The sequence below is a fragment of the Carya illinoinensis genome, chromosome 4 (genome assembly GCF_018687715.1).
Source record: "Carya illinoinensis cultivar Pawnee chromosome 4, C.illinoinensisPawnee_v1, whole genome shotgun sequence".
In the NCBI taxonomy this organism is placed as follows: domain Eukaryota; kingdom Viridiplantae; phylum Streptophyta; class Magnoliopsida; order Fagales; family Juglandaceae; genus Carya; species Carya illinoinensis.
In genome coordinates, this window is record NC_056755.1 from 11,648,948 (window position 1) to 11,673,551 (window position 24,604).

General features: G+C 35.8%; 1 protein-coding gene across 1 annotated transcript; it reads right to left on the reverse strand.

Annotated features, from left to right (window-relative positions):
* Positions 1–3,034: 3,034 nt before the first annotated feature.
* LOC122306246 (uncharacterized mitochondrial protein AtMg00310-like) lies at positions 3,035–3,820 on the reverse strand. The gene has a single exon (XM_043118680.1). The coding sequence runs from the start codon at positions 3,818–3,820 to the stop codon at positions 3,035–3,037; it is 786 nt and encodes a 261-aa protein (XP_042974614.1).
* Between the last annotated feature and the right edge of the window lie 20,784 nt (positions 3,821–24,604).

A 24,604-nucleotide genomic window follows, 5' to 3' on the forward strand; every position in this document is an offset into this window, starting at 1 on the left:
TTCCTTGCCCAAAACAATTTCGCTTGCTTTGCTCTTGACCTCAAAGGCCATGGCCATGCTCAAGACCCATGAAAAAGATTTTGGTGCCCGTTTCGTTGCCTAGGTTTTCTACTCTCCACCTCCTCCCTTGCTTGTGGCCTCATTTGCATGGTCCATGGCTATGACAACGACATCAGTTGGACCTTCAAGGCTACCCCTATCTTCCTTGCCCAAAATGGTTTTGCTTGCTATGCTCTTGACCTCCAAGGCCATGGCTAATCTAAGGTCTCAGAGCTTTTGTACCCAATGTTGATCTTGTTTAAAAACTATTTCTCGTTCTTCAATTTTGTCAAATAGGAGATTCGGTTCTGAAAGCTACCTTCTTTTCTCTTTGGCGAATCAATGGGCAGTGCAATTTGCCTGCTAATCCATTTAGCTGCTGCAGTGTAAGATCTTGAGGCCCTTCAGCTGATCCGATGGAAGGAGGTTGGGATTCTCATGAATGAGACTTGGGCAGCTACTTGGTAGGGTTTGAATTCGGAAAGTATGTTGGAAGGGTTGACTCCAATATACAAACCCATTATTAGCCAGGCCCTCCAACCCGCTCAAATAATAACCTGATAAAATATGGGTCAATTCAGGTCATTCTAATTGGGTCCAGTAGGTGTGCAGGTCACATGCACAACCCTAAGTATAAAGTGAAACAGAGATATAACATCATGAAGTGGGTCATTATAAAAGACTTAATATGTGCACATTTAATGTTGTATTAAAATTTCGATTAGAAGACCACTTTATATGTCTACAACTTTCCCATTTTAAATTTTAGAGTTCAGATAGAAACTTTATGGAATTCAATCCAACTGCCAATAAGCTCAATGCTTAATTGATATAAAACTCTATTAAACTAAAATTATAATACATTTAACTTTGGAAACCCTAGCCCCTAACCATGCACAAGCATTGTATATTGTATCTGGAGTTTTTATGATGTATTGTCTCTAGCCAACATTTTTTTCAATTAGGAGATAGCTAGACATAATATATGGTATATGGATCTCTCATATTTAATACTGATATTCACCTTCTCTACAAAAGCACTATTAACTATTATGTATTGTGGCGTCACGTGCTAACTATTTATAACCGTTTTCCACATGAGATGTGGTTTTTTGAGGTTGCTTTGGCATTGTCAATATCATTTTCTTTTCGTTTCTTTACAAACAAACCTATGAGTTGCAGTTAACATTAGATTGAATTAAATTATTAGACATATTGGCCCAATAATGCAATCAGATTAGAGCACGATACTCAATCTACTATACGAAATATGAGCATTTATGACGAGTTATTTATGATGAAAATGATTATTTGTGGTGAGAATAAACTTATTTTGATAGAAAATAATCAATTTTATTAAAAATAACTAATAGCAAATAAACAACTTTTTTAAAATTAGTGCAACATTACTATAGGAGTACTGGAAATGTAAAGTGAAACCATCCTACCCACAACACATATTATTAGAGATATTTAAACTGAGAGAAATACTATAGTACTTTCAAATGGATTACATAAAAGTAATAATTCTACAAATTAACATTTATGTGGTTTATTAAATTGTAAAGATATTTTTTATTATAAAGTAGATCTAACAAATCACATAAAGTCATATAAATCTGTGAGTCTATATATGTGAAATCTCATTATATTTATCACTTATCTTCAAATGACACATTTTGAAAAAACCCATCTCCCCAACCTTCCAAGAAGAAAGTTGAATGGAAATCGATCGAAAAGATTTATCGGTTTGGATACAAAAATCCCCCAATTCATCTCAACTCATCTAATCTAATCATTACAACTTTCTCAATTTTTTACATAAAATATAATAAACAATTCAACTTTTTTAAATCTAAAAATAATAATAATAATATTAAATAATAACATTCTAACAATATTTTATTCAAATTTCATCTCAACTCATCTCATTTCAACTCACTATCCAAACCTCTGCTTATTTACGCATTGCAAGGACACGCCACACCATATGCGTCATCTATGATCATAGTCGTCCTTACATTAGTCTTAACTCCTAATTACTACATATTTTATAAACAACATTGTATTATTCAAAAGTTTCTATAAAAGATGAAGGTTGCAAGGAGGAATTTCCTTCAATACAATGAGAGAATTATTTAAACCCAAAGCATCTTTTCCAAGAGCATGAGCAATTATATTGTTGTTCCTACTAGTATGTGGCACTGCCAAAGTATCAAAATTAGCTATAGTAATGATCTTGAATCAGCCAATATCATACTAGTACTAGTTCCAATCTCTTCAGAACTTTTGAGCCCTTGAACTACTTTCAAAGAATCTCCTTCCAAAATAATTTCTCTAAAACCCAAGTCATGACAAAGGGTTAGGGAACAAATCCTTTGTCATTCTAAGTGTGGCCTTGATCTTGCCTTCCCAATCACGAATAACAGCTCCAATCCCCATCTTGCAATGAAATCTGTCCAAAGCAGCATCCTAGTCTAGCTTGAAAGTTCCTTGAGGAGGCGGCCTACCTTGCTTCATTCATATGCACACTAATTTTAGTGCATCCAGCGGATTTTGAGATTTGTCGAACTTTAAGGAGTAAATCCTTAGCTTGTTGCACTAGTGTAGAAGGATGTGTAAATTTATCCTTAAAAATTTATTCATTTCTCCTCTTCGATATTAACCAGAAAACTACACAAATTCCTCCATAAGTGTCTAATTTAATGCTGCAAACATTTTCTCCACTTGTTCCTTGAAAGCTTGGCTTTACGATACACTTTTTTGAATACTGGTTGTGCATTGCCCCTATAAATCACTAGCTAAAATGCATTCCCATAGCACACACTCCACTGTTTTAGGATGTTGTTTACAAAGAGGACACCTAGGATTATCAACTATCTTGCTTTTGGACAAGTTGGCTCTTGTTGAAAGTGCATCGAGACAAGCTCTCCAAAGGAAGGTCTTATTGGAATTAGGAATCTACAAGTGCCATATCTTGGTCCACTCATTTTTCTTAGAATGTGGATTGACATTTGTCACGATCTTGTAGTTCTTTACAGAGATGATATGCACTTTTGACAATAAAGTTACCCTTAACAATGCATCTCCAAATCCTCTTATTAGGCCTGTTGCAGTGACTAATAGGAATAGCTTTTATAATTTTTGTTTCTTCTCTGGAGAATATGACATTAACTAGTGATTCATTCCATTGATAAGTATCTGAGTCAATAAGATTAGAAACTTTAGTATCAACCTGTAGAAACCGGATTGAGCTTTGAGGTTTAAAAGTGGTATGTTGAGGGAGCCACTTATCAGTCCAAATACTAATTGCCTCTCCATTGCCAATCCTCCATAAAAGGCCATCCTCCAAAAGAGGTCTTGTAGATAAGATACTTTGCCATATGTAAGAAGGACTGCTGCCCAGTTTAGCTTTCAAGAAATTAGTGGCTAGGAAGTACTTTGCTCTGACAACTTGAGCCAAAAGGGAGTAGGGATTTTGAATAAGCCCCCATCCTTGTTTGGCCAACAAAACAGTATTAAAGTTATCAAAATCCTTGAATCCCAAGCCTCCTATCTTCATAGCTCTTCTCATTTGATGCCAACTCACCCAATGAATCTTGTTCTCTTGTGCCTGTTTGCCCCACCAGTATCTGCTCATAACTTTGTTAAGAGTTTGTAGCAAGAGTTTAGGAAGTTTAAACAAACCCATGCTATAAGTAGGGATTGCTTGCACTATTGCTTTGAGGAGGATTTCCTTGCCTACTTGTGAGAGGTATTTAGTGTTCCAATTTCTCAACATGCCCTGCACTTTATCAACTATGCCTGTGATAGAATAACTATAGATCTCCCCACCAATGTTGGTAATCTCAAGTATCTCTCATAAGAGGTGGTGGTCCTTATACCTACAATGCTAGTGATGACCTGTTTAGTCTTTTCTCAAGTGTTCTTGCTGAAGAAGCTGGAGGTCTTGTCTTTGTTTAGTCTTTGACTTGAAGCATTTTCATATGAGTCTAATAGCATGAACAATCTCCTCCACTCTAAAGAATTTGCCTTAAAAAAGAGGAGAATGTCATCTATAAAAAAGAGATGATTAGTATGCATTTGACCTCTGGCTAGCGTGAGGCCAGTGATCACACTAGTAGCTTCTGCTGTGTTAAGTAACTTACAAAGAACTTCAAAACAAAGGATGAACAAGTAGGGTGAGAGGGGACACCTTACCTAATCCCCCTAGATGGAGTGAACTTATCATGTGAAGCACCATTAATATTCATAGAATAGGAAACTGAAGAGACACATCTCATGACAAAAGCAATTCACCTTTGATCAAACCCCATCTTCTCCATAATAGACCTTAGAAAAGACTATTTAATTCCATCATAAGCTTTGCTCATGTCTAGTTTAAGAGCTATAAACCCTTCATTTCCTTTCATATGAGTCTTCATAGTATGCATAGATTCAAATGCAACAATGACATTGTTAGTTATAAGTTTGCTTGGCACAAATGCACTCCAAGTGGGTGCGATAATTGCTGGGAGGATAGCTTTTAACCTATTAGCCATAGATTTTGCAATGATCTTGTATAAGACATTGTAGAGACTAACTGGTTTGAATTTTGTTACCTAGAGAGGAGACTTGGATTTAGGGATAAGGGCAATAAAGGTTTCATTCAACCTTTAAGACCATTTCCCTTCATTAAGAACTTAAAGCGCAGCAACACTAATACCAGGGCCTACTATATCCCAATGTTTTTGATAAAACACTATAGGGAAGCCGTTAGGACCAGGGCTCCCCAAAGGATTCATATTGAAAATGGCGTCTTTAATCTCTTATGCTATGAACTTCCTAGTAAGACCTGCATTCATCTCTTTGTAACTATGGTCTTTAAGGATTCTACACAATAATCAATGCCTATAGGCCTGCTAGACTCGAATAAGCTCTTAAAGTACCTCTTAAACATGTCATTGATCTCCTTAGGTAGTTTAGTCACCTGGCCATCTGCATTGGTTATCTGGTGTATCTTGTTGGTTTTCCTTCTCTGGTTGGCACAATTGTGAAAGAATCTTGTATTCCTATCCCCATTCTTGAGTCATGTTTGTTTAGCCCTTTATTTCAACTTTGTATCTTCCAAACAGTCAATTTCCTTTTGTAGCCTTTTAATGTCATTATTCAAATGACCTTTATTTAGCTCATGTAGCTTACACAACATTTTAGACTTTGATTTGATCAATTTAACTTTGTCTCTATGCATCTCTTTACTCCATTATTTGAGTATGCTTTGAGAACTCTTCAAGCCTGTAGTAGCAGCTTCTATTTTACTTGAAGAGCTTGTGCTAACTTGCTATGCACTCTGGATCAGGTGACTGCAGTATGCTTTATTAGATCAGGTAACTTCAAATCTAGATATTCTTTCTTTGTTATTGGGTGAAGTTTGGATCCGTAAAGAAGTCAGGATGGGGCTATGGTCAGAACACTTTGCAGTTAAGTTGTGCACTGAGTGATCTCCAAACTTGTTAATCTATGCTAAGTTACCAAAGGTTCTATCAAGCCTTTTCCTTAGTAAAGGATTCACCATATCTATTATTCTTCCAAGTGAACTTATCAACAAGATAACCAAAATTGTGCAGTTATCTCTAAAGCAAATTTGAAACTCTCCATCTATCTGGTGGTTCTTCTGGCAGCTCCAAACTTCTTAGATTGCTTCAGTATCTCATTAAGTCTCCTACACAAAGTTAGGCCATGTTAACTTGGGGCTTTAGTGCTTGAAGTAGCTTCCAACTCTCCATCCTTTTTGCAGTTTCCGAATTACCATAAAAACCAGTGAGCAACCATTTGCCCCCATCTGTGTCTGTAGGACAAGTTATCCATATTGAACTGTGCTAGTTAGTATATAATTCCAGTTCCACCAGCACATTAGACTTTTATAATAAAGCTAACCCCACTCCAACCTCTACTATTGATCACAAAACTACTGTCAAAGACAATTTTGTTCTTGATTCTCTTCATCTTATCTATGCAAAACTTAGTCTCCACAAAAAAGACTAGTTGTGGGCACTTAGATTTCACAAGTTGGTAAAGTTCACGAACTGTTTGAGGGTTCCCAAGCCCTCGATAGTTCCAGCTTAGAAAATTCATTGTTGGTGATGGGGCTTTAAAGTAGTCTCCATGAACTCAACTTGAGTTAATCTTGAATTCAACCTAAGTTAAGCTCCTTGCAGGTGTGAGCTGAGCTTTAAGTTTCTTACACATTGGAGCATTCAGCAAATTCCCTTTGCTAATGACCACTGATCTCTTAGTACACTTTCCAGTGGGGTGTTTTAAGACTTTCCAGATTGAGCATTAATGCATCTACCCCTAGCTTTCATTTTCCATGTGGACACCTTACTGGGTTTTGTAGGAGAGTCTTGTAATCTCAGATGGACAAAATCATAGTTCAGATCAGCATGGATATTTAAAAGAGGTGTACTGGGTAAAGAATGAGAATGAGAATTTGTGATTTCTAGCTCCATTAACAAAGGAATATCCTTCCTAACTTCCTTATTAAAGGAATCTTGCACATTATACAGAGGAGATGTTTGACTTACAAAATTTTGGTTACTGGCAGCCAATTAAGGCAAGTCTTCCTTGTCCTTAGCCAAGAATTGTTCCTTGTGAGACTCAATGCCATGATAATCGCCATTATCTCTTCCAACTTTCTTTGATTGTGCTTGACTTCTCCGAACAATATCTACTTTACTTTCTCAGTGGTCCTAATGCTCCCCTCATTAGAATTCCCTTACTATCGAGAGCCTTTACTATTGCAATCCATTGTGTCACCATACTTCTTGGCCGTAGAACTCACATTGGTGACCAGTGTAGCACTCAACCACTTCCTATCTTTATGATTCAAAATGCTACACTTGAAACATAAATTTGGCAGCCTTTTGTTTTTAAATTGAATTAACATTTGCTTTCCTCCAATGCTTAAAATATATCCTCGAATCAAAGGCTTCCCCATCTTCTGCCTTCTCGATCCATCTCCACTTTGAGAACCTTTCCCATGCATGAGCCTTTACATTGGCTAAGTTCCTCTCTCATCGTAGCGAAATGAAGATTGTGTAACTGCACCCAGAATGGTTCATGCTTAAACTATTCTTCGTTTGGTGATAGGTTCCCATCAAAGTCTTGGAGACTAATCAGATGCCTGTCAAATGACCAACGGCGGCCATGCATTACTTTTTCTTTATCTAAATGGTTTTGGAACTCCACCAGAAACCTATTATCACCCACGTTACTGAAAATTACCCATCCTTCTGAGTTCCAAACCTTGGTCATTGTTAATATAAAAGTCTTCTTGTTTGCATTTTTATCATTGACATATAGAGCAAGAAGACAATTATCACCTTTTATATATGAGTGTATGACAACCTCTTCTTCCAACAGATCATTCTGTTCTTTTTCTTCAGCCATAACTTCCCTTCCATGGTCTTGTTATTTCCTCAGCCGTAACTTCCCTCTTCAGATTATTGTCTAAGAGACAACCGTTTTGTCAAAGCAAGATGCCTATACCCCACCCTTCAAAGAAGGAGGCGACGAAAAAGTTTGTTTGAACTCCTCTTAATTACTACATTAAAGTTTACAAATGACACATTATTTAATCACATAGTATTTTCTCTAAAATTGAAATAATCAAATTAAAAGGAAAAAACTAGTTTGCCTCTTGGACTTCCCGTTGGATTTGACCGCTACCACTACATTTTACTTTTTTTAAAATGTTTTAAAAAAATTACTACTAGTAAATTTATATATTTTAAATTTTTTTTAAAGATGTTTAAACAATATTTAAAAAAAAAGGAATAATGAACAAGTAATTACGCTTAAAAGTAAGAGCTAGGCAGCCGACTAGCAATCGAAATTAAAAATAGATAAAAAATAGAGACCACATAAATATTTATGTTCTGTTCTTATATTTTTTTAGTTTAGAAGTCTGCCTTCGTGGCGTTGCAACCCATATGCTAATTAATATAATATTAATAAAAAAGCTTATTTTTTAAGCAAGAAAAAGAAAGATTGAAGAAGAATCAAAGTGATTCAGATATGTAACATCTACAATGGCTAAGGCTATAAATGAAAAAGTTTGTTCGATAATCAGCTCAATACTTCTTTGGTTAAACTCAAATCGAATTCAATTTGTGAAAATAAAAAAGCTTGCTCATGACAATAGATACCCGATCGATTAGTAAATGATACATAGCCGACTAAACTAGACTCGACTTAGTTAAGGCTGGTTTATGCTTGAATCAACTCGTTAACTCGTCTCGATTAAAAGTCAAACATACATTTATAAATGTGTATACATACATACATACATACATACATATTGGCTAATAATGTAAATATAACATGTTTTATAATTAAATATATAGTATGATCTAATTATTTATGCCTATATATTCAATGAATGTTTTACCTGTTTTATAATTTGTACAATAGTTAGTGAGTAAGGTTAATAATTTCATATACTAGTATATGAACCATATAATGAAATGTTTATTTATACTATCATATTATATATATGTACGGATAATTTATATAGGCATATAATATATGGTTCTTATGGATAAATATAAACTAGTAACATATTAATTATTTATAAATTTTTATAATTTTCAAATTCTATAAAGGATCTACTTGTTATTTGTAAGAACTTCATTAAATTTATATTTTTTTATTTTTCTTATTTATCTAATTTCTTAATTATTAAATTTTATTCGAAAACTAAGAAATAAACAACTTTGCTTGACTCAACATAGCTTACAGAATCGACCTCAAACAAAGATTATGAAAAAATTTCGAGCTAGGACTAAGGCTCAATTTTTTTGAGTTTAGCCAAGCTCGGCAATCCAAAGAACGGTTCGGCTCAACTCAACTCAATTAAAGCCCTAGTGATCACAAATCATTCTCACAATCTCACCAGAACCACAAGTTTCAAATACTCACACCTTGAAATGCAAGAAATAATTGGAAACTAAACCCTCGAGTTAGGATGTGTGTGGACATTAAAATATTTAGAATATTTGTTAATAGTAGCTAAATTATTTAAGTTAAAATAATTTATTGAGTTTTATGAAAGTTGGGAGAAAATTGAATAAAAATATTATAAAATTATAAAATTATTTGAATATTATTTTTGTTTTAAAATTTGAAAATTTTGTGTTTTTATTTTTTTAAAAAAATTTAAAAAAATTATAATAATTAAATAAAAAAATGATAAGATTTTAATTAAAAAAAATTTTATATTAGAATAATCTTTTAAAATAAAATACCTAAAATATCCCACAATACTTGCCAAACTAGTCATAATACTCCGACAAACAATGCAAAGAAATTTATCGGAAACTTCTGTTAGTAAAACTAGGACAACATGAGCTCACCAAACATTTATAAAAGCAAGTAAATGTGTTGGTTATGGGGTGCCTATTCCCGACACGTGGTCCGGATCTGGACCCACGCATCACTGTAAGGTTTTGAGAAGGTAAAAAACAAAAGAGGGATATCTACAGTACCTTTCTAGTTTCTACTATCTATTTAATATTTATTACTTTTTTTATATTTATTTATTTTTATTTTACTTAATAGTTAAAGAAGTTACTTTTAGTAAAATTATATTAATTTTTTTTTAATAGCTAAAGATGTTAAAAAAAAAAAATACTTAAATGAAAGTAATAAAAATATAAAAAATTCCTAAAATAGTAAATGGGTAACCCTATCATTAACCTATCCTAAATATGCCATAGCACACGAATGGTGTACCGAGGTCTAGAAATGGAGATACCTAGAGTAGGGATGTCAATTTGTCTTTACAAGTTATACTCTTGTCGTGTCAAGTTATAAATATTAGACTATACAGCTCAATTTAAAATTAATCATTTAAGTTAAATGTGTCAAATCTTCAAACCAAAATACAATAAAATTAAATAATGAATCATGTAATAATTAATTAAAAATTAATCAACACGACATGACTCATTTTAATCTATTTCATGTAAATGGGTTGAATAAATCTGCATAATCCATTTGACTTAATTAATATAATTTCACATAAAAATTAAAATATATATTTATTAGTAGACACAATATAAAAAAACAATTAGACTACATACTAACAAGAAATATCAATATTGTTCAGATTTGAAGTTGTAATAAAATCAATATCAGAATCCCGATATTAACAAATATAAGTATATGTTTAGAATTACAATCCCAATAATAAAAATATAATAAGTATATTGAGAAGTACTAATATTACAATTCAATAATAATGATTAAAAAAAAAAGGAACGGCCATACGATCAACCATACCAGTATTACAATCAAGAGAGGATTGGTCGCATTAAATGCGACGTCAAACAGCCTATACCAATGGTCGAGTTCCTATCACTAATAGGAATGACCACATTAAATGCTATGCCATGCCATCCGAAATAGAAGAAGATCATTATAATGATAGGAAAATCAGAGAGCCATGATGGGATAAGGGTATAAATAAGAAGAAATGTGCAAAGGAAAAGGACTACACACTTTGTATGCCTAAGCTCTCTCTCTCTCTCTCTCTCTCTCTCTCTCTCACTACAGTCTCTGGTTCTCCTGCAGAAACCCATTACTGATTATTACTGTCCCAGACACACCTGACCACCCCATTTTCTTCCTTTTATAGGTTTAGGATGCAGTTCAAAGCGGGTGGTTACGAAACACATCTTAGCAGTTGGTGCCGTCTGTGGGATCCTTTTCGTGTTATCAAACAGCATTACTATGCCTCCATATGCTAGCTACGACTTGAACTCTGGAAATGTTCAAGACCTATATGACACTACACGACTTCCTTGTGGAAATCGCATGTTGAGCAATCCCCTAAACGATGAAGGGCTCTGCCCTGGCAAGGTTTGGAGCCCTATGACCGAGAAGCATCCATAGTTTTGAGGAATTAGGTTAGTAATTCCTAAATCAATTCATGGCTAGCCGAAAGAAAAGCTTAACAATTGCCTATTTGCTCATGGTGAAACAATGGGAGGAAGAAAACTTGAAGGGATATTTGGATTGGTTTAAAATGTTGCCATCTGGCGGTGCTCTTGGGTGGCTTTTGGCCCAGAAGCCCCTTTATGGAAGAAATAGCACGAAAGATCCTGGCCATCTTGTGAGATTTTAGGGATTGAGTTCACAACTTTGCTAACACTAAAGAAACCTTCATAACCCTAACTGCCCTAAGATGCGCAAGAGTAGAGCTGTTGGTAAGTATATCCAAATGGGGGTGCTAGCACAAAAATCCAAGAGAAGGAAGGGTAGCACGACAAAAGAAGCGCGCACTGCTTGCTGGAAGTCATATTCAAGCATGCATGTGTAAACACAGGACGAGGAGCAACTGCAAGAAGACAACAACCATGACTAGAGGGCTTGCAAATACTACACCTATCACAATTTTAAAGGCCATTGGATTGAAGATTTTCACCACCTGAGGAAGAAGATTGCAAAGATCCGAGAGGAAATGCTGGGACATTTGGGCACCCACTGCTTGTCGCCCCCTAGGCAAGCAATTGGAGAAAGGCGAGAGCCTAGGTGAAAGGATTGTCGAAGTAAAAGCCCAATGAGAAGGAGGAATGTGAGGAAAAGAAAAGAAAGTCTTCTATGGTGGAATTAGAACAATGTGCCATTGGGCGAGATCCATAGCATAGCTGGGGGACTCGCTAGCGGAGGTGTGTCTGCATCCTGTAGGAAAGCATGTGCCCTAAATGAGAAATATGAGGAAGTCTTCTGCGTTGGGAGACCACTCAGGAAGGCCTGAACCCAAAAGACCGTGGTAGTGTCCTTCACTGATGCCGGTTGCGAAGGGGTGAGCTACTCACGTGATGAAACCCTGGTGGTAATCATGCAGGTGGCTAATTACACTACTAGGAGGATATTTACAGACAATGGTAGCTCAGCTGACATCCTTTTTTGGGAGGCCTTCACCAAAATGGGGATAAACCAAGACCGATTGTAGCCGTCTCCCATGCCACTGAGAGGACTTTTTGGCGAGACAGTTCCATAAACCTCCTTGTGACCATCTAGATGGAGAGATTCATGATGACCGCTGTGGCGGGCTTCCTTGTGGTCAAGACCCACTCTTTGTACAATGCCATAATTGGGCAGCCAATGCTAAATAGCTTGAAGATGGTGACTTCAATGTACCATTCGAAGATAAAGTTCTCAATGAGAGGGCCAAGGAATAATTCACAACAAACAGGCATTGGCGAAGGAATGCTACATGTAGGAGCTGAAAGGGGAGAAACCAGCCCATTTACCTAAAATAGCCAAAAGCTAGGATTAAGATTAATTGAACAAAGGAGTGGCAAACTAGGGTACAGATGTATCAAAATGGGTAATAGTCTTCTCTTTTGTTCAAAAGCTTCACATGTAAAGAATAGTGGGTGAGCTTAATAAAGGGTGTATTTATGTTTGCTTGAATATGTGTGTATGTGTTGAATGTTGCAGCGTGGTTGAGTCCATCTCTCGCCTGGTTATCTATGCTGATTCTCCACGCTTGCACCCTAGCAATATAGGAGGGAGAACCTTTCCTAAGGGTTCCAGTCTCTCCTTGCCATCGAATGCGGTCGAGTCCATCTCCTGCTTGGTTATTTAAATCGATACTTCAAGCTTGCACCCTAGCGATATAAGAGGGAATGCCTCTCCCAAGTGTTCTAGCCACTCCTTGCCACTTAGTACGGTTGAGTCTATCTCTCACCTGGTTATCTAAGCCAATGCTCTACACTCACACCTTAGAAATATAGGAGGGAACACCTCTCAATCAAGCCCCAAGTCAGACCAGGATGAAGAGCATGAAAATTGAAAAAACAAAAATAGGCAAGAGACAATAATAATAATAATAATAATAATAACATCATGTGTTCTCAAAATACTAAAAAGGAGAGAGAGCACACAATGATAGAAAATTTCAAGAATCACGTTCGTTATGCATTTGCAGTGTTACAAAGTACATAGTTCCCTGCTTTTAGGTGGGTTGAAAGACAAAAAAAATGAGGAAAAAAAATGTCTACACTTAGCGAAGAGGATTTGGAGTAAGGAAGGCATCAGGAATCAAGTCCTCGCTTAGGGAATCAAGAGAGTACAAGTCTTCTCGACTGGGTGTAAACTCAGCTAGGTCAAAGTTCCCGAGATCTTCATGAGGGTTCGCCTCCATGTGCCCCCTCATCTTGTCCAATCGTAGGGAGTCTGTGGTGGTTATGAAATCGCTTGGCTGTCGCAACCTTGGGAGAGAGCTCGGTGAGCTTCACGTTGGTGATAGTGAGCTCAACCTCCAATTCCCTCACTGGTCCATCGCAGGACTTCACCTCCTCCTTAAGCCGCAAGTGGGACTAGCCTAACTCCACGTACAGGTCCTTGACCATGTCCTTGTCTCTCTTGAGTTTAGTGTCCTTCACCGTGAGTTACTCCTTTTTGAATGAGAGCTTGGTGATATGCTTATCTAAACTCTACTGAACTTCCTTGGCTTCTACCAATGAAGCAATGTGGCCTAGATAGTGTTCTTGAGCCTCTTTCACCTCCTCTTCCAAGTGACGTTCACGCCTTTGCTCTAGGTTCCTCTCCTCTTTGGTGGCCATGGTTTTAGAGAAGTGGTGAGATGCCTCTTATCTCAACTCCTCTATTTCCTTATTGAGGTAAGACCTTTCCACAAAAATCTCCTGCAAGAACTCGTTGCAGGTCTCGACCTCGACAAAGGCCTTATTGCTCCATCCGTGCCCTAAGCCTAAACATCTCACAGTAGGTAGGTTGGCCTATCAAGATTGCGCAAGGCCTCAGCCTTGGCCTCATTCTCCATCTTGGATCAGCCATCCATGACCCAATCTGCAAGGAAATCAAACCCTTTCCAAATAAAATTGATCAGACATCAAGGTAGGAAAAATAACTACAGCATATCTACAAAGAGAGAGAAGTCCCACCGGAGTGAGGATGGTCGTGAGCTGATCGTCGATCTTTGAAAGGTGAGGTGTGGAAGTGCTGAGCCACCTAGCTACCCAAGGGAAAGGGTTGAGGGGCCTCGGGTGCATGTGATGTCGAGGGCTCCTTGGACCTAGCATCGTTTGATTGCCCAACCTTTTAGCTGTAGGGAAGGATGAGCATTTGAGAAACTGACTCATGGGGAAGCCTCCTTGAAGGCTGTAGTAGGGTAGGAATTGCTTGATACACATTCTAAAGGAAGATAAGGATGCTAAAGACTTGTCCTCACTTAGTGTCATAGGATCTTTGTGAGAAAAGCCCTTTAGGGCAGTGGGCTCAAGAGATCCCCTGCCGTAACGAACCATGGTAAAACTAGAACAAGAGGGACATTGTCCTCGGCACCGCTCTGCATGACCTGCTCAATCTGCCAGATGATCCCCTAGAAGTCAATAGGGCCTCTCGATTCGCAACTCTCAAGCCAGTGTAGGCATGACCAGAAATGCTCCTTGACAATGGGCTCCTTGGGGGCATCGAATGCTGGGCGTTTTAGGGTCTTGAGGAACGCCGCCTCTAGCTCCTTAATATCTTATTGGGACCGGTCGCCCTCCTATAGTTTGGTCTCTAGGAAAGGAATCCTAAACTACCCTAAATTGGCCTTGGAGCCTTCCAAACTAGGGGCGATCACATCACACTCTGAGCAGGACCTCAGGAGACCTTTTCACTCCCTGCGACATAGAGAACTCCTTCAAGAAGTGGCAGTCGATATGTGGGATCAACCCGATAAGAAGGAGAAATGGAAATGTGTGGGATATTTGGATAGAAGTCTTTGTGGCAGCCGGAATGGGCTTGACCCACTTCATCAAAACAAAAGGCCTGTGTCTTGATGGACCAGGATAGGAGAAGCACACGACACAGTCTTGAACGCACCTCATTATTGAGGGAAGGTCTGACTGGGATCTTGTCCTTAACAAGATCAGCCGCATTAAATGTTATGTCAAACAACCAGTATCATGGGTCGAGTTCCTGTTGCAGACATGAATGGCCACATTAAATGTGATGCCATGCCCTCTGGAACAGAAGGAGATCATTACAGTGATAGGTAGATCAGAGATCCATAAGGGGATAAGGGTATAAATAAGAAGAAATAGGCAAAGCAAAATTACTCCACACTCTGTATGCACCCTAAACTCTCTCTCTCTCTCTCTCTCTCTCTCTCTCTCTCTCTCTATATATATATATATATATATCTTATCTCTCTAGTTCTCCTGTAGAAACCTATTATTGACCACCCCATTTTATTGCTTTTGTAGGATGTGGTATGAAGTTGGTGGTTACAAAACATGTGTGATCACACTTGGATATTGCTTTGCTAAGAAATATATTAAGTATGGGTCGAGCTTATGCAAACAATATGCAAAATACTTTTATGTCGTAGCAATTCTCTATATTTTGATAGGCACAATTTATCTACGTAAAATATCTTTTATTATTTCTTTCTCCTTTTGCATTTTCTTTTATATTTCTCACAATAATATTTATTTTTAAAATAGTAAAAAATAAAAAATGAATTATTTAAATGATATAAAGAAGTAATAATAAACTAATATAAACTATCTTTTTAACGCTAATTTCGTCCTTGGTTTATGTGTTTTGGTGAGTGTAAGGTTTCTATTGGTCATGGCTATAATGTTTTAGAGATAAAATTTATGTTCATCAAGTTTGCTATACCTATATATTTGGTGGACTTAGTCCCAGTTTGGATTTGATGGTTTCAACCAATCTCATCTCATTTCATATTTTCTCATCTCAACATCTAAACACCAGTAAAAAAAAAAAAAACTTTTAATTTAAATTTTTTAACTTTTTAATCTAATAATTATCTAATCATTACAACTTTTCCAAATGTCTAAACAAAATATAAAAACTAATTCAATTTTTTCAAATCCCAAAATAAAAATTATATTATAACAATATTTTAACTTTTTCTCTCCTTTCCTAGAACCTATAAAACATCTTAATTCAGACTATTCTCAAACGAATTCATTACGATTTATAGATTTTTTTATCTGATCTCAACATCCAAATTAGACCTTAGATTATGACTAAATTCATCTTGAGCAAGCGTCTAAAACCTCTTGAGGAGTGATGTTCTTACAAGTAATGATAATGCTATAATTGCATCCATATGAAGTGTGACTTGATCTCCCCTTCACTTTTATTATCCTTTCTAATGATAAAAAAGAACAATTGAACAATGGATAACACCTAAAACATACAAAAAGTGACAAAAAGCAGCAAGTTCCTATTCCAAATGGGATGGGTATCATCAGATTGGTGAGTAGATGATTTGAAACTTCTAAATTGAATAGAATAACTCAACTACTCTTAAAAGTTATTAGCAATTATAGAGTATTGGCCATCAAGTACATGGGTTAGTATTGATTAGGATTTGCATAGGTCGGATCAAATAAACAAATAATGAGGCCTTATTTGGATTGCAAGATGGTCTCATCTCATCTTAATATCTAAACAATACAAAACACAAATATTTTTCAACATCAAATTTTAAAGTTTTTCATCTATTCATTACCTAATCATTACAAGTTTCCTAAACTTATAAACAAAATGCAAAAAATAATTCAACTCTTTCAAATTCTAAAACAAAAATAATACTAAATATTATATTCTAACAATATCTTAACTATATAATATTTTTATTCAAAATTTTCTCTCTTTTTTTCAAAACCCAATAAAACATTTTAAATAGTACTATTTTGCTACTATTCAGAAACTATTTTAATACAATTCACAAATTTCTCATCTCATCTCATCTCAATATCCAAATGAGTCTTAAGTTAACAGAGTGAACTCACTTTTAGTTTGCCAAAATGGTTATGGCATAAATGCTTTAGTTTATTATTTCTATAAATAATAGGAGTAACAATCTTATTTATTTTATTTCTAAGAAAAGCACCACCATAAAACTTGAGAATTATAAGCATTGGGTCTAGAGTCAATCTTAGGTAGTAGATTTGGGATGTGGTGGGACATGTGAAGAAGACAAGTAATAGAAATGGCAGCTAGGAGGTTATTAATTGCATATGCATAGCCCCTCTCTGGGTTATTAGGATCCCTTATTTGGACTGGGCTCTGATTTCAATGAAGTCAGAATGGTTAACTCCGACCTCCAATTCCAATTAGTGGCAAAGGCCAACTAGAGCTCCGACTTTGACTCCAATAAGAGTTCTAGAGTCAGAGTGAAAGGTCAGAGCCCAATACGGAACTAGGCTGGTCCAATGGTCGGTTGTTTCGAACTAGGCCAAAAAAAACTAAAAATAATAGAAAAAAACTTAATAAAATGACTATTACTTTCTATAACTACATATCATGGCAATTTAAACCAATAATCATATCTCTTACCTCTTTAAACTCCACAAAAGAGAAAAAAATTGTACGACTATTTGAGATGATTAATAGATGGATATTACAAAGTTACAAGTTAGAACTCCCTCCTCTAATCTTATCAATTTAACAATCAAACTTACAATCCAAGGAAACCACAACCATTCAAATGTTACAGAGTATCATAATCAAATTAAACAGTAAAAGTTAACAATCCCAACTATAGCTACATCCAAAAACATAGTTCCTACTAGGCACCAAGTTACCAACACCAACTCAAGTACCCTGCATTATTTTAAAAATTAAATAAAATTAGACATTATACTACTTAACTAAAGGATAATACTAATAGTAAAGTTAATGAAATACCATTCCTAGTTCATTTACTGGACACCCTCCCATAATGTCATTATCTTGGTCCTCTGAAAGTATTGTAGGGTTCACAAATAGGTATACAAAAACAATACAGATTATGAATTAAAGAATTAAAGCAATAAAAATATTTAAATATTCATTTAAAACTTAAGGCTAAAAGCCTAAAAATGTTATTGAATATACCATTTGAGACAAACAAAGACCAACAAATTAACAATTAACTAAGCCAGCAATTAAATAACCAAGATTCTAATGATACCAAACATACCACTTGTTAAGATCTAACTAAGCTAATTATATATATATATATATATATATATATATATATATATATATATATATATATATATATATATTTATATGCAACTCATTAAACATCATAAAAAACCATAAATGTCTTCAACCCTAAAATTCAAGCAACTTGTCAAGATTCAAACCAACCCTAGATAATTAGCACCAAATTTCTAATCAAGTCAAAAAGTGAGAAGGAATGATAGAGAGTACAATGGTACACTACTAAGGTCGAAGGGCGTCATGACTCATGGCGGAAAGCTAAGTAGGCAGCAAGACGGTGACAAAGAGATTTTTGGATTCAAAGTGAAGAAGAAGAGAAGAGAGAAGGGAAAGTGAGGGAGGCAGAAAATGGTCTATCAATTTTTTACCCCTCTTAAACTTAAATGGTGTTGTTCCACTTTAAATTAAATAGCGTTGTTCGACTTTAAATTGAATGACACCGTTTCATTCAATTACATAAGCATAGTGCAACCCACATGATCTAAAATGATGTCGTTTTACACTAAAAAAAAAAAAATAGTTGGAGCGGATGTCAGATAGAATTAAAGTTACGAGGTTGTTGCCCAGTCGTATCCTTTATTCTATATTCATAGGGGTGAAGTCAATATGATAGATGAGTGAGATTCTGTTGGAATGGTGGCTTGATTTTTTGTTGAAAACACCATTTCAGAGACTTGGCTTAATTCTAGCTTGAGCCTAGCTTGACCTTGGCTTGAGCAAACTTTGGCTCTACACTTCACTCGACAGTCTGCTCAAGAGAACTCCAAACAGATTATTCTCTTGGCATTTGCTTGAGCAAACTCTAGGTAGATTGTTTGCTTGACACCTCGCTCGAGTGAATGTTTGTAAACTAGGGTTCCTGTGCTAGTAAGTTTAAATACATATGTTTTTGCCTAGTATTAAAGTGTGTTGTGGCCAGAATAGAGAGAAAAGAGAGAGAACTCCTTTGTGAGATTTTAAGAGCTCATTGGGTGTATTAAGGCTTTTGGGATTGAAGAGTGATTTGTGATCTCTCTCTTGTATTCCATTTTTACGATAGTGAATTCTTTAAGACCGACTCGGTCAGTGGACGTAGGCTTGTTCAAGTTGAACCATGTAAATCTTGGTATTTTTTATGTGATTGTTGATTTTTTTTACTTCCGCTATTATACTTCAAATTAGCCACTCGATATCTAGCTAATCCCAAAAAACTAGTGTCAAAGAGAGGATCTTGAGGGATGGCTATGGAAAATTTTGAAGTAGAGAAGTTCAATGGTTAGAATAGTTTCAACTTATGGCACATCAAGATGAAGGCATTGTTGCGACAACAAAGTTTGGCAAAGGTCTTGGATGAGAAGAAGTTGGATGAATCTTCTACACTGACAAAAGAAGATGAAGAGGAAGCACATAGTGTTATTATGTTCTCTCTCCAATGGAGTACTGCGAAAGGTCTCTGATGAAGAGATTACTGCTGGTGTTTGGAAGAAACTTAAGAGTCTGTATGTGAAGAAGTAGCTCACCAGCTGTTTGTATTTGAAGTAACTGTTATACACTCTCAAGATGAGGGAAAATATTCCTATTTCCAATCATCTAGATGAATTTAATAAAATTATTATGGATCTGAGGAATATTGATATTAAGCTTGATGATGAAGATCAAGCTTTAATTGCATTGTATTCGTTGCATGTTTCATTTTATAATTTTATGAACTCAATGCTATATGGTAGAGATACCATCTACTTTGAATTCTAAGGAGTTGAGAACAAGATTGGGTGTACAAGGCACAAATAATTAAGCCAATAGCTTGTTTGTGAAATGTTCTTCTGGTGGTAGATCTAGGGAAAGATGTTTGGAAAAGACTAGGGATAATTCTGTGGTAGTTGAAAATTTAATAAGAAAAATGTTAAATGTCACTACTGTCATGTGTTTGGTCATTACAAGAATGAATGTCCAAGATTGAAGAACAAGGAGGAAGATAAAAGTTCCTCCAATGTTGTTAGCGTTCAAGAATAGTCTAGCAACTTTGATATTGTCCCAACAGTCAGCAGCTCTAGCAGCCCTTTTTGATGACAAGTGGGTCATGGACGTAGCTTTTACGTTCCATTTGTGTCCTAAGAGAGATTGGTTCACTACCTACGAATCAGTCCATGGTGATTCCGCTTTGGTAGGGAATGATATGGCTGGTAACATTGTTGGGATCTGTTAGAACTTTGTCTAACGTGCAAGATATTCCATCTTTGAAGAAAAATCTTATATCTTTGGCAATTCTTGACTCGTTTGGTTATCAGTATTTAGCTGAAGGTGGAGTCATTTAAGTCTGCAAGGGCTCTTCGATGGTAATGGCGGGGAAGAAGATAGATGGTCATTATTTTCTTCTTAGTGAGACAATGATTGGTGCAGCTGCATCTTTAGATGTTCCAGATTGATGTATTACTCGTTTGTGGCACATGTGGTTAAGCCATATGGGTAAACGAGCATGGTCATTTATGAGTATGCAGATTTTGCTTTGTGTAATCAGAAGGTAGGCAACTTTTGCTTTTTGTGATCATAAGATAGGGAAGCTTGATTTTTTGTGTTGGCATTGTACTCTTGTAAAGCAGTGTAGAATTAGGTTTACTTTAGTTTATTTATTCTTATTTTTGGGGTACATCTTGTTCAAGATGGTGCCATTTTTGTACTCATGTTTGTTGATGACCATTTGAGAAAAAAAGTTTAGGTTTATTTATTTTTAATTTTTTTTATTTTGTGACGTGTTTGATAATCTTCAAACATTGGATAGTTTTGATTGTAAATTTGATAGGCAAGAACGTAAAGCTACTTTGTAATGAAATTTTCGATGAAAGTTTTGATATTGTCAAGTACCATATAGTTGGATCCACTCCATATAAATGGGGTAGCTGAATAGAATTAATTGGACTCTTGTGTAAGAGCCCACAAAATATGCTTTTGGTATGCCAAACTTGTCTATAGATTTGGGTGAAGCGGTCAACACAGCTTGTTATTGGGTGAACCGTTCTTTTTTCACAGTGTTTGTTATCTTCTTGAGTGTAGGAGAGCAGGATTATAGCAAGAAGATGTAGTTGCTAGGAGAGCTTCAAAATTGAGTGCAAGTGGTACTCTAGATCATGCTACTAGAAAGTAGCTTGATTTTGATTTTGGCAATGGCGCATAGTGAGAGTAAGTCTACATTTTTTTTTCTAGTAGATAAAGGAGATAGTTTGGCCACCTTCAAGATATGTTCATGTAGACTTTATGGTATTTCAACTTTGGCAAAGAATAACTGTTGTTAGCTTTCGTGTGTATTCGAAAGTTGTTGTTTAAGTAAACAGTTTGTACCATAGTGCATTTTTCTTTGTGGTGTTCTTACTTTGATTTGGTCAAATTGTTTATGGAATTGAAGACTTTTGGGTAGAAATTAAGTTCTTCAAGGATACACGTCATGTTCTGTTTGGGATTTATGGAGGAGTTTGTTTTTCGATCTTTGGTGGGAATCTTTAATGTCTTTCTTGTCGAATTGTGAAATTCGATTTGGCAAAATTCATTTTTGTTCAAGCTTGATGGAATTCAAGCCAATGTGGACATTTGTTGGAATGGTGGCTTGATTTCCTTTTGAAAACTCTATTCTAGAGACTTGGTAGGACTGTGGCTCGACCTTAGCACAATTGTGGCTCGACCTCGACTTGAGCAAACTTTGACTTGACACTTTGCTCGAAATCCCACGCGAGCAAACTCCAGATAAATTGTTTACTTGACAGTCCACTCGAGCGAACTCCAGATAGATTGTTCGCTTAACAATCTGCTCGAGTGAACCCTAGGTAGATTATTCGCTCAACAGTTAGCTAGAGCGAATGCTAAGCAGATTGTTCGCTCGATATCTCACTCGAGTGAATGTTCGTAAACTAGGGTTCTTGCACCATTAAGTATAAATACAAACTTTTTTGCATAGTATTGTATAGGGTTATGGCCAGAATGGAGAGAAAAGAGAGAGAATTCCTTTTGTGAGATTTTGAGAGCTCAATGGGTATATTGGAGCTTTTGGAATTGAGGAGTGATTTCTCTCTTTTACTCATTTTTTGGAATTTCTTGAGACCAACTCCGCCGGTGGACGTTGGCTTGTCCAAGCCAAACTATGTAAATCTTGGTTTTCTTGTGCGATTTTCAAATTTTCTTTTATTTTCTTTCACTATTATATTTGAAATTAGCCACTAGATATCTAGTTAATCCCAACAGAGTCAATGACACTGTGTGCATGTAGGGTGGGAACCTAGGACCCTTCATTATTGGAGACTATCTCCATTTCAAGACAACCAAAGATGTTCCTTAGGCATGACCAACTCAAGAGATGCCCTTGATTCAGTGGGCAAGTCTCACTCGTCTCTCTTAATTGGCAAGCTAATAAAAATGATTTAAATGATTATATAATTATAAATGATTTAAAGTATTTATGTAAATATAAATTGGAATATTAAATATTAATTATAATAAAAATGATCTAATCATTAGTCCAAAGAACTATAGAATGCCATGTGGCCAAAACCGACGTTAGGTGAAGGAGCAAAGCAGCAAGGCAGCTTTATTACTATATGCTTGCAAGGTAGCAAGTATTTCACCCGGAGATCCATGACATTTGCTCTGGGACAAAACATTTAAAATAGACTCTGTAGTAGCAATTGAAGATGGTTAAAAAGTTTTTTTTACTCCTGCATCTTGGGGAATTCTTCCTTAAGATTCTTAGGATTTGAATCATTTGATTTGGTCCATAATTAAAATATTTATACAATTATACAATTTGAATATGTAGTTCTAAGCTGAAGACTTTGGACTGTGATCAATTGTATGAAAACTATCGTTATAATAGACATTATAGTTGCTGTGTATACATTATAATTATTGTTTTTATCTACTATTTTGGGCACAAACCAAGTAAATTATGCCGTCGTGTTTATCTACTAGTTGCTCTGTTATATGGTGAGCAAGTTACGTCAATAATAGTTAGTTTTATATTTTTTGGAGATATTATAATTTTAAATTTTATAAAAATTATGTTAATAAGGTCAAATGAATTATTCGGTTAAGTTCAACAAATTACATAAAATGAGATAAAATAGATTGTGTTGTGTCGACTTATTTTTAATTAATTAATAATAGGTTAAAAAGGGTCGTGTCATGTCGACTCATTTTTAATTAATTAATAACATGTCAAAATGGATTGTATCGTGTTAATATATTATTTAAATGAATAGCTTTGCTATTCATCATTCCCAAACACCACACTTTTTTTTTTTTTAATTTTTTGTTTTATTTTATTCTTCTTAAATTAATTGAATTCTTCTACTCATCATCCATATACCATATATTTTGTAAGAGAAAAAAAATTAAAAGAAGTATGATATGTGGTGTGTAAGAATGATAAATAGAATTTTTCTTAAATGAATCACGTAAAAGTTTGAAATTCTGACTGGTTAGCTTAACATGTTATAATAGTATAATGCTATATTCCATACTATCATCCAATAGTGATAACTGTGCCACATCTTACATAATAGAATGAGAGTGAAATGATGGTGTGATGTATAGAATTTTCTGTTATAATATAATGTTCATAATTTGAAACCAACACAACGCATATGCCACCCCGCCTACTCAACAAATGAATGCACACCTCATGAGGAAGATCGAAGGTTGCTCTTGGAACTGGGTGACGAGAAGAGACTGTCGGTGACTTCTTTAGCGTGTTAAGTTTAAGACGATGTGAGACCCAACAAGAGGGTGGACCTCCCACAATTCCTGCGGGTGCAATATAGAGTGGGTCCCCATCATCTCACCATTCTCCTCTCTCGGGCTCCCTGAGTAGAGGTTCTCTCCTATCCTTGTACAGGCTTTTTCCTCTCTATCTTATGCAAATACAATGTTAGGGTGGTGATGAAGGAGGATCTTGGTAAATTAGATGAGTGTCTATCACTCACTGAGTAGGAACAAGAAGAACTTCATGTGGAAGCTAGTCGTTAGAAGATGCCATATCTAAAGGTAGCATGTGTTTGATCATGAAGTTGTTTACAGATAAACATTATCATAAGGAGGTGTTCAAACAGACTACGAAGAAGGTATGGAGACCGGTTAAAGGGGTAAAGTTCCCAGACTTGGATTTGATTCTCATTCTGGTGGAGTTTGAAGATATACGAGACAAGGATCGTGTGATACATGAAGGCCCATGGTCTTTTGATAAAAAAATTTGTGTTGATGCAGAAATTTGATGGAAGGTAGCAAGTTCACTATTTTCAGTTTATGCAAGCCACACATGACCTTCCTCTTATGGCAAGGAACGAGTATGTGGGCAACTTGGTTGAGGAATCTTTGGGTGAGGTTTTGGAAGTTGATCTTGAGAAAGATGAATTGGCGTGGGATGAGTTTATATGAGCACGAGTCAATCTAGATGTTTCTAAACCTGTGTTGAGAAGGAAGAAAATTATGATTGGTGCTGACCATGCATGTTTGGTTCATTTTACGTATGAAAGGTTGCCTGATTTTTGCTATTGTTGTGGATGCTTGGGAAGGATTGTGGGAA